The sequence below is a fragment of the Alligator sinensis genome, unplaced genomic scaffold (genome assembly GCF_000455745.1).
Source record: "Alligator sinensis unplaced genomic scaffold, ASM45574v1 scaffold210_2, whole genome shotgun sequence".
In the NCBI taxonomy this organism is placed as follows: Eukaryota; Metazoa; Chordata; order Crocodylia; family Alligatoridae; genus Alligator; species Alligator sinensis.
This window is the reverse complement of record NW_005841946.1, coordinates 2,426,005-2,437,164: the sequence shown is the minus strand read 5'-3', so window position 1 is coordinate 2,437,164 and position 11,160 is coordinate 2,426,005. Positions and strand designations below refer to the sequence as shown.

General features: G+C 54.6%; 1 protein-coding gene across 1 annotated transcript in view; it reads left to right on the top strand.

The window, feature by feature from the left end:
• LOC102378933 (immunoglobulin superfamily DCC subclass member 4) overlaps nucleotides 1-11,160 on the top strand; it is a 92,760-nt gene that overhangs the window by 63,032 nt on the left and 18,568 nt on the right. The window contains 5 exon segments of the mRNA XM_025199556.1: nucleotides 1-21; nucleotides 814-984; nucleotides 2,297-2,434; nucleotides 3,054-3,159; nucleotides 4,249-4,483. The exon segment at nucleotides 1-21 is cut by the window's left edge and continues 146 nt beyond it. Coding sequence (XP_025055341.1) covers nucleotides 1-21; nucleotides 814-984; nucleotides 2,297-2,434; nucleotides 3,054-3,159; nucleotides 4,249-4,483 — 671 coding nt within the window.

The following is an 11,160-nucleotide window of genomic DNA, read 5'->3' as shown; positions in this document are numbered from 1 at the left end:
AGCGGTTCACTCTTCCGGACAGTAAGTACCACATTGTGGCCAAAACATTCCCCCAGGCACTGAGCTGAATGCAGCATGGCCCATCTCATCTCACCTCACTTGCCCTCTGCGTGTGTTCCCAGCTTGTGATGCTTTTTGTTCTGAGAGTGCATGTGAGAGCAGGCCTTTTACTCATGTCATGAAATGCTCAGGCCTTTGTCTGGCTTGTGCTTGCTAACCCTCAGTTTCCTTCTGCGTAACCAGAGCCTGAGAGCTAGGTCTGGGGACGAACAGTCTTGTTCTACAGAACCCCATTTTGGATGGTGGGTTTGAACCAGTCCCTGTGGGGTGGAGAGCCCATTGTTATGGGAGCAGGGACGTGAGGGAGGCAGAGAAGGTGAAAATAAGAAGGGTGGCTGGGATTAACAGGATCCTTTGCCCTCTCCCAAGAACAAACCATGCGTAAAAAGAGCTTGGTGGTATTCTAGCTCTGTACCTGTTACAGAGCTGTGCCATTTTGCCAGGGGTTTCCTATTTATTACTCTTCATTGCCAGCCAAGACAGGTAAGCTGGACATGGCATATCCTTCCTCTCAGCTCTGTGCTCGCACTGTTGGCAGTCACTAGCCAGGCTCACGCAGGTCTCGCACGTGGAGGCCACTGAGGTGGATGCCATGTCCACACCTGCAAACAGCTCTTTTACATGTTTGCGTGAGTGGGTGGCACCGAACTAGAGGCCTCCTGAAACTCGGACCCCTCCGGGGCTGAGGGTTCACCTCGTCTGCTGCTGTTTTCCTGTCGTATGTTTGGGCAGCCTTTGTCCTTGTCTCCTCAGGACCATCAACGCCTCCCTCTGACCTCCGGTTGCATCCAATAAACCCCTATGCTGTGCAGGTGCACTGGTGCCCGCCCGCCGAGCCTAACGGCATCATTGTGGAGTACCTCATCCTGTACAACGCCAACAACACGGAGCCTGATGACATGTGGACCCTGCTGACGAGAGAAGGTGAGGAGGGGAATGCAGGGTGGTGGGCATGTGTCAACCCAAGTGTCAGATCAGGTTGTCCTCACCCCATCTCCTTTCTCTGCCTTCTCACAGGATTCAGTGTCTCTGCTCTCCAGGGCACGAATCCTGGGACTGAGGGAAGTCTAATGAGCTGGGAGCATACAGGAGAGGCCAAGCCATCCTGGAATCCAGCTACAGACAGATACAGAGGAGGTCATGGGAAACCCACAGCTGAGCATGAAGCTATGAGTGCCGAGAGCGAGGACGTGGCAGGAGAAAGGGGAGTCCCCAAAGGTGGGGGGCTGGCTCTGTCTCCCAGCCTTCCTGCAGCACTGAGCTCTCTGTGCATCATAGCAGCGGGATGGAAAGAAGCAGAGGCAGCTGGTGGGATTTCAGCTGACTGAGCAGTGGGGCTGTGCCTCTGAGATGAGAGGGAGGTGGGGAGGACTCTGGACAAGAGGCCGGCCCCTTTACAGGCCGTGCTCCATATGGACAGGTGCTTGGAAGCGGGGCCTGGGGGGAGGCTTGTTAGCATGTTGGCCAGATTAGGGTGTCCGGGGGCAGCTTGCTGACGGAGCAGAGCAGGGTTAGCAGTGTCCATCTGCTGGGTGCTGCTTGGGGATGGGGGCCCGAAGGCAGTGCAGACAGAGCACATGCTAGGAGCAGCGGTAGTTGGAAAGGCTGTGGGGAAAGTGCAGAGAGAAGCCAGGAGCCGTGCTGCTCAGTGCCCTGAGGGGGAATGGCTCTGAAAGCACCTCACTCCCTGAGGGCTGGATGGTGCTGAGTGGAGGAGGCTGCCGGCCATGTATGTAGACATGCATCTGGATTAGCCACCGAAGGGAGCTCACGGCTGGGGGGAGTCCTGATCCTGCTGACACTTCCCACTGCCTAACCCCATGCCTGTGGGTCATTTTGCTAGTCCAGTGGCATGGGCTTAGCAGGGGTGGCCCGGAGGCACAGATATTAAATCATGCTGATTTGCAGGTGTCCGGGCCAGAAGAGCCAGTTAGGATCAGTAGTGCAGGCCTGGGGATTTTCCTCAGGTCTCCCTACTGGGAACCTGTTCGTGGGGAACGGGGAGGGGGTGTAGCTGTATCAGAAGCTGCACTGTCCAAGTTACACGCATACCAGGTCAGGTTTAGGACCACAAATTAGTCATCTGAGGATCATTGTTTTGGAGTCGGGAATCTGTTTCCTGAGAGGGCGTGGCACAAAGACTCTGCTAGCTCAGCCAGAGACAGAGCCCACGACTGCCTTTCTGCTGTCCCCGCGATGGCCTTTAAATGGCACGTTTTAACTTGCTTTTGATCAGGAAATATTTTCAGCACCGAAGTGCATGGATTGGAAAGTGACACCCGGTATTTCTTTAAGATGGGAGCCAAGACCGTGGTGGGATCGGGGCCATACTCCAATGTGAAGGACGTGCACACCCTGCGGGAGAAGCTGTCTGGTATGAGGGCACCTTTCTTCCTCCCTCGGGGCCTGGGCTGTACTCGGGAGGGGTCGTTCACCTGGCTCCACCGCTGCTTATATTTAGCAGCGGCAGCTGGCTGGGCTTGCATGCATGTATGCAAAAAGGCCTGATGATGCCGCAGGCTCTGCACAGAGCTAGCCCAATGCGGGGTGTCACACACAAGACTTTGCATGCACAGCACTCACTGACGGCTGCATCTGTCCCCAGGTAGGGTTTGATCCTAATAACCTACCTCTGCCCCTAATGAAGGGTCACACAAAGTGGACTTTGCTGCCTGTGTGCCAGGCCTTGCAGCAAGAAGGTAAATGGGGATGTTAGTCCACTCCCAAATCTGCCTGAATGATCACTGTCTAGTCATTTTATCCCCTCAGTTTTCCTGTGTGCATGCACACTCCCCTGTACACATATGAGGTATATGTCCAAATTGGGGCAGCAGCTTTCCATTCCCCTTGACTGGAGAACACGAGATCTGTTCCTCAGGCCCATGTGGAAATCTGGCATTTCCCTTGGTGAAGCTGGTGCTGATCTGGATGCACCACACTCCGTGTCCCTCTCTGTTAACGTGCGAGCTGACAACTCGACTGTATCCTGCTAGATGTCCTGGACATCCATTCGGTCACGGGGATCATCGTGGGAGTCTGTCTGGGCCTGCTCTGCATCCTCTTCTGCATGTGTGCCAGCTTCCGCAGCAGCAAGCAGAGGTACGCCACATGTTGGCCACCTGGTTGAGAGCCAAGGCGCTGATGTGAGGCCAGACAAAAGGGCCTAGGAGTGTCTTTGCCATGTGCCAATGGGCTGGTTTTCCCTGGCTGTTTCAGGACTGCTTCCTGTGCCACTCAGCATAAGAAATGGTCCTTGGAAGTGTGTGCTTTAACGAACGCTGCCTGATTAGCTTCCCTTTAATTTGCATTCTTTAAGCCATTGCTTCTTGCAGCTCAGTGGAACGTGAAGTGTGGTCAGAGAATAGTATCATCCCTTGTTCCCTGTAGTGCAGGTAGAGACTGGCTCCTGCTTGCGTCCTGCTGTTCGGGAACCAGGCGGATATTGATATGAAGGCACTGAACAGCTCTGCCAGTCTCCCTTTAGGAAACCTATTCTGTGCCTGCATCCCCCTTTGTTCTCACGAGGCTGTTGTTTCCTAGGAAAACCTCCTTCCTTCCGCATATAATTGAGTGGGTTGGCGTGGTCGGGGCCATAGCTACACTTGGGGCAGTTCCAGTGATTTCTGCTAGCCCCAAAAGCCTCGCTCTTGCCTGATGCTCCTGCCAGAGGATGTTGTTTGGAGTCCACTGAAGCTATCATTTTAGAGAGAGGCTGTCAGCTGGGCAGGAAGGGGCTGGTGCAGGACTGGGAGGCGGGAGCTCCCTGAAGTCTTACCCGTGTCCTGTCACTCAGCCCTCTCAAAACTCACCTCCTTCAGGTGTCTGCAGACAAGGATGACCAACCTTTGTCACCTTGCAAAGAGAGTGGCAAGGGTTAATGAGAGGTAACCTTCCCCACTCTGTGTCAGGAAGCTGCTCTAAGCCGTACCCACTGACCTGCTGGGGAGGGAAAGGTTGCGGTGTCCATGCACTGTGCAGGGCTCTGGGCGGACCCAGTGCCTACTAGTGAAGCAGGGCCAGGGCCAGCAGCTGGCGCTTTCATCTGCAGCCTTCCAGCAAGACCTGCTGTAGCAGCCACAGGGTGGGTGGAAGATTTCAGGCTCTGTTAGTACAAGTGCCAGGATTGGGGCAGAACCTTTGGGGCCATCCCAGGGGAAAACCTGTGTTGGATTTTCTTGTCCCCTGCAGGGAGGCCCTGCCAGGTGTTGATCCTCAGGCAGCCGCAAACCACACCTACTACCATCGTGGCCGGCAGGGGCCGCCTGCACCCAGCACCCACTCCGACGCCCACGAGCTGGAGTCCCTCATGTCCCCGCTCCCGGAGGAGACTCCTGTGCCCCTGACAGACATCACGGAGCTGACGGAAGTGCACGGCCTCATCCACACCAGCCTGCAGGGCGATGGCATCCACGGAAATAGGAAGGTAACTACTGCGCTTGCTGGGCAGAGCCTGGGTCTGATTTCAGCTCTGGGCTGGAAGGTGCTGAGCTCTGTGGACCATTGCCAGGGTGCAGTACTGGCAAGGCCCTCTTCCGTAGTGGTGGATGCTGAACGGCTTTGAGTATCGATTTTGTTTCTGCGATACAGCAGTCCTGGACTGTTTCCAAACACAGTGGGTGTGAGGATCCAGCACCTTAAGTATCCCCTGGTTCTTAAACCATGAATTATCCATGTAATTATTCTGTTGACATTGGTGCTATGAGTAGGCAAATCTTGTCCCCCCAGTGCCTGGGCTGTGTGTTCAGCAGGGGAAAGCAAGGAGAGGTAGGACTCCTTTTCCCTCGGTTTGCCAAGCACCTGAGGAGTTGATCCCTGAATCCCTGAAGGTTCCCTTATCTTTCAGGGAGCAGTGGATCCCAGGACTTCAGTGGTCCCCTCTGGGGAGCAGGTGAAATTGTTAACGGATTATTAATAGATAGGCACAGGATCTTGACCAGCTGTTTCTGCTGTACATGTCCAGTTCTGCCTTCTCTCTACTAAGCACTGCCCCTGGTTTCTGGGGAAGATCTGCAGGCCCCTGCATCGGGGTTGCTCAGTGTTTCTCTCGGTGTCCATACCAGCCAGAGGTATTCATGTCCACATAGAGACAGGCAAAGGCTTATTCCCAGCTGGTAACTGTGGATGGGAAAACATGTATGTCAAGCTGCCCTTCACTACCAGAGATCCAAGAAGAAATGTCTCTCCCTCTGGCCCCATTGGCGCAGCACCAACGTGACCATCCTACAGGACCAAACCATCATTGCGTTATGAAATCTAATAGCGCTGTAGAACTAACGGAGTTCTGTAGAAAACTAACAGCGACTGTGAAACTACCCTGAAATTCTCCCATATTTGAGAGACTGAATATCCCTTCTGTCAGGTTTTCTCTACCCGCCTGTGCAGTTCTTTTGAAGCGACATAATTCTCTGCTACATTTTATAAGAAGGTTTAAGTTGTGAAATCCTCCTTACCTGTCTAGTGTTGCTGGACTTTTTCCATAAGATGTCGAGAGCCAGAGCCTGCAGAAACATTACATGGAGATCTCTTACTTGGAGGTGTTATGCAGAATCGTCAGATTTTAGTTCTGTGTCGAAATGTGGGCAGAGAAGGAGCGTTGCATTAAGGACTTCACCTGCCCGCCTAGCCCACTAGCTCGTAGCGATATCTTGTTGGATGCTTGTTAGAAATGAGCCAAAGTACCCAACATTTTGGATTGGGCTCCCAAACTGAGGGTTGGGTTGGGTTGGGTTTAGACCAGTCTTTAGTGGTTGTGGGGTGGATTGAAAGCCCCCTGAAGTCGCAAGGAAGAGTTGTGTTAAGTTCAATAGGATTTAGGTCAGGGTCTGTGTTAGCACCTTGAGCCATGCTGCGGAGTGAGCCCATCAAAGCACACCCCAGGCATACGCTGCAGCTCTACATGGGAGAATTCCTTCCTGCCTTTTGGTAAGAAAGGGAGTGGTCAGCTCCATTTGATTTGCAAGGCAGGCTCATTTGCAAGTCTGGTGGCATTTCACGATGATGACCGAGAGGTTTGACTTTCTGCTGGAGTTCTGTGCGAGGGTCTTGGGGCAGCAGACGCATCAGAACTGGATGTCTTTCTAAAAGAGATGCTCTCGCTCAGACAGAGGGTGGACTGGATGCAGAAATGGCTGCATGACATTTGACAGCCTGGAGGTAGGAAGTTGCACTAGGCCAGTGATTCTCAACCAGGTTGTTGTGAGCTTCTTTTAAGGGTGCCGTAGGCTGCTGTGCAGTATTAGCACTTACTTATGCGAACACTTCCAGATGGGCTTTGACACTCTGAATTCCTGTCTGCCCTGTCGTGGGCTTTCTGTGATCATTGCAACAAAAGAATTGCTCTAGTATTTTTCCACAGTCAGAAACGAGTGAAAGCCAACTGCAGGTATTTTCTGAGGGGGACCTTGCATCTGAAAAGGTTGAGAACCACTGCAGCAGGTGATTGTGATAGCCCCCTCTTGCAGTCCCTGAAAGCAGGTTGAAGCACCTGCTGGCAGAGCGCAGAACAACATGACAGTGCATCTGTGGGCTACATAATACGCTTCCCCATCTCTTGAAAGGCGGTGACGTACCTTTGTCCCGTGTCTGTCCAGCACCTCCGAGAAATGGGGGCCTGGCTTACCACCAGGGTGCTGGGGGCTCGGGCGATACAAATAAGAAACCGAGCATTGCAGGCACCACCAGCGTGCATCACCTGGGAACCTGTAGGGAGTTTTTTAAGCCCATGGCTTTATCCTGTGTTGCTGCAGATGCTCTCGTGCTCCACTGCCTTTTTGTGGATCATGCTAAGCTGGGGGCCGAACGTAGGAGGGAAGCAAACGCCTTTGGAACGAGCTCAATGGGAATGTGCTTTTTTGACGTATTCTCTCCTCTCTGCTTAATTTGCCTGATGTTGGGTTGTCTCTCCCTTCTCCCTGCCCATTTTCTCTCAAGCTTGTCTGAAGCATTTCATTCCATTAGGGAGCCTTTAATTGGCCTAATTTAGTTAATCTGTTTATGTCTTTCTTTGTAACCCAGCGAGAGCATGTAAGGTAATTAGGAGGTTGAGTAAAACAAGCACATTGTGAGCACATGGGAGTTCATGTTTGCATCAATCATACGCTTGTATGTCACTGGCGCGAAGGTGTATTTGAGATAATCAGATCTATGTAAGGGGGTATGATGGAGCTGCCCTGCAGCCCGGCCGCAGTTTGCCTTTTCCAGTTTTCCACATCCCAATCTGCTTGTGATGCCTTCTTGAAATGGTCGCTTAGCCCCTGAGATTTGGTTCTCGGGGCTGTGAGCTTAAAGCTTTGGTCCCTTCCCTCTCTCCTTCTGGGGGGTACTAAACCCAGATCTCTCTTCCAGGAGGGCCCAGGTAGGCTCTTTCTCTCTGTGGCAAGCTCTCCTTTCAGAAGGAGCCAGGAGTGCAGTGTTAGTCACCCTCCCTTTGGGCTGAGCCTGAGAGAGGTGAGAGCCCCAAACTTTCAGCTCTGAGCTTGGTCTGACACGTGGCCAGTTTACGCCCTCCAAGATCAAGAGCATCAGACCTTCAAATGCGACTGTGGAGATGGGTGCGTCTCAAACCCCAACACTGTGACACCCCCAGGTTCCTCCTTGGATCAGAGGGGGGTTCCCAGTGCTCTTGGAAACCTATATCCTGCTCTTGGGAGCAGAGCTGCAGCAGCAATGTCAGCCAGACCTCTCATCTGCCAGTGCTCAGGGCACTCCTCTGCTGGCCCCTTCTAGGTGGATGCATGTGGAAGAGTGCAAGGGTTTTCACCCCTAGACTCTACCCCAGGCCAGCTGTGCTGAACTTGCCAAAGCTGGGCCCTGATTCAGTGAAGAGCAGGTGCATCAAGTCAAGGATGTGTTTCACAGCTTTGCTGAATTCAGGGCCTGAGTTACCCTGGGGGCTGAGGCTAGAGAACCTGGACCTTTTCAGCCTCCGCAAGAGAAGGTTGAGAGGCGACCTTGTGGCTGCCTATAAGTTCATCATGGGGGCACAGAAGGGAATTGGTGAGTATTTATTCACCAAGGCGCCCCCGGGGGTTACAAGAAATAATGGCCACAAGCTAGCAGAGAGCAGATTTAGATTGGACGTTAGGAAGAACTTCACAGTTCGAGTGGCCAAGGTTTGGAACGGGCTCCCAAGGGAGGTGGTGCTCTCCCCTACCCTGGGGGTCTTCAAGAGGAGGTTAGATGAGTATCTAGCTGGGGTCATCTAGACCCAGCACTCTGTCCTGCCATGCAGGGGGTCGGACTTGATGATCTATTGAGGTCCCTTCCAACCCTTACATCTGTGAATCTATGAATCCCTGCTCCCCAGGCCAGCCCACAGGGCAGGGTGATGGATTCCCCACCTGGATGCAGCAGCCTTCCAGAGGTGTCAAGCATGGGGCCTACCTGGGGCCTGCCTCCCCATGTCCCGGCGCATAGCTGGGGCTGCAACATGAGCAAGCCCTTCTCAAACACAGAAGGGTCCTATGGCCTGGGACCAGCCTGGGACTTGGGAGGTGTCCATACAGTTCTGCCACAGGCTGCTTTGTGACCTTGGGCAAGTCATTTAGCCTCTCTGGGCCTGGTCCCCTCCTGCGAAATGGGGACGCAAGTGCCTCTGCATCTCAGGGCAGGGGGCACATGCATTAGAGACTGGGAGGCGCTCAGGTCCGACAGAGACATTGGACCAGAGGTCTGCAGGCTGTTGAACCTGTGATTTAGAGTCAGGGTTTCCTTCAGCAGCAGCTCTAGCCCCTGCCGTCACTGACTTCTTACTGGGCATGGACTCTGGCTCAGTCAGGTATTTAAGACTTCAGTTGCATCTACTTTAAAACCTGGCAGAAGTCATCAGTGCTAGACCTGTGCTTTAGCCCTCTGCACACGGTTAAGCAGGTTTCCGCTGAAAGAATAGCAGCTTTGTTTTGTTACAAAGGGACAAAATGCCAGTGGACAGGCCCATGTTCTCCATAGAGCAGCCGTGACAGCCTGGATGTGCGTGTGCAGCGCGCAGAGACCTTAGCAAGCTGCTGTCCCTCCCGCTCGCCGGCCAGCTTCAATGATCCGGCCTTTGACACCTCTCCTCTGAAGGAGAAGCTGGCAACAGGCTGTGGTAGCAGCCAAGAGCGGCCACTGGAGGGAGACCTCATCACATGCAGTAAACACGTGTCTAGCGTGAACCCTTCTGAAGCTCCACATTGTGAAACGTGTGTGTACCTAACACGAGCGTGTGGTTAGCGTGCACTCCCCTGGCCACGGGCACCATGCCAGGACCCTTGGGCACCTGGACTTCGAAATCTGTACGGGAGCTGCGGTTGTTTGATCCCGTGTCGAACAGAAGAGAGGAGGCTGCTGCCGCTTGCTTCTGGACATGACCTTGGGTAAGTCACTTACCATGTGGGCTCCTTAGTTTCCTCATCTGCAGCATGGAGCTGGTGCCACTTTCCCCCAGTCGGGCACTGATGTTGGGGCATAGCTTATCTGCAGCAATTAAATACAGCATGTCTTTTCCATTCATGGTTGCCCAGTGCCCTGGCACTGCTGGCCTCTGCTGAGTCTCCTCACAAGGAGGCTGATGGTGCCATTGCCCATCCCTGGGGAGCCCCTGGCTGTGGATCCTCGCAGTGCCCTCAGACTTTGCTGGGTGCCAGGATGGTCCCCAAGGGCCATCACCAACCTTCGCTGGGAAGGCAGGCATCTCCTCACACCCACAGACCTTCCACCAGCCCTAGGAAATGGGGGAGAGTCCGGTGTGTGTAGAGTTTCTCTCATCCACCTCATCCAGGGGCCAAGGTCCTCCCCCTGCGCCAGCTGGGGCCAGTCCAAGGGCTGCTGTCCCACTGCTCCAGTCCCACGTGGCAGTGCCCAGCTTCACCCTCTGCAACATCCACCCTGCACCCGCGCAGCTCAAGGCTGCAGAGGGTCCAAATACAGCAGTTCCTCAGGGGACAGCACATGGAGGCAGAAGGCCTGGGCAGTGCCAGCTCCCCCAGTGGGACCAGTTTAACAGTCAGTGCCTGTGGTCTGCCCACCCGTCGCTTCTGCGCAGTGACCCCTAGCTGTGGACCAGACGCCTGGCCCCGGAGACCACCCGCTCGTTCCATGCGGGCATTCGGTGTTGCACCTCCCAGCAGCCCTCTCCAGGGAGGTCGGGGCCATTTCTAGCAGGTGTTGGGCTTGGACGCCAACTGGAAGGAGCAGGACTGCTCCTCCCGTGCTGGTATGGAGAGCTCCTCGCAGGTGAGGCCTCTAGGGAGACTGCAGCCCACAGTGACTCAGCAAGCCAGTGTCAGAGCTGGGCTTAGATCCCAGAGCTCCTGGATCCCAGGCCAGTGCACCATCCCGTAGACCCCATAGCCATTGGTATGACCCGGACAAGCCATTCTCTCCTCCCTGCCTCTGACTGTAAAGCACCCATCGATCATATCCCCAGAAGACGGGCTGCCGGCAGCGGTGCACGAGCTACCTCCCCTGCACACGGCTTAGAGTGGTGCTCACACTCTTTGCTCTGCAGTCTGTAGAAATGGGGCCTGTCCCTTTGTAGTGCGGTCAGGCTGCAGAGCTGCAGCTAGCGTTCGAGCCTCTGTTGTGCAAGGAGGAGGTTTGCTGCCCCACCACACTTCCAGTCTGAGTAGGTGGAGGATGTTGCATCGTCCCCAGCCTGACGATCGAGGAGCCGAGGAGCAGGGATGTGAAGTCCAGGGCATCTGCACAGCTAGGAATTGCATTTGCATCCCCAGTCCAGGACCCATGCCAGAGCCCAGCCTTCCTCCTTGTGTGCTGCTGCAGTGAGCACTGCGTTGAGTTGTCAGCAGCAGGCGCACTCCCACGCACTGCGGTCAGCACCCTTGGCTAGAAGCAGGGCTTGCCCGTTCTGCGGCACTGTTCTGCCCGTCCTTCCATGGGTTTCCAGTTGCCCCTCCTGGAGCTGCGAGCGCACCCGCGGGCAGCCCATCCTGCACCCTTGTCTCTCTCTTTCAAATGAGCTTCTTCACCTCCAGCACCCTTGGCCGCCTGTGGCAGGGCATGAGCGGCAACAGGGTATTTAGCTCAGGAGAGGCAGTGCTGGCTCGCTAGTGGTTGGGGAAAAGCAGAATGGGACAGGTCAGAAATTGTTGAATTTTTTTT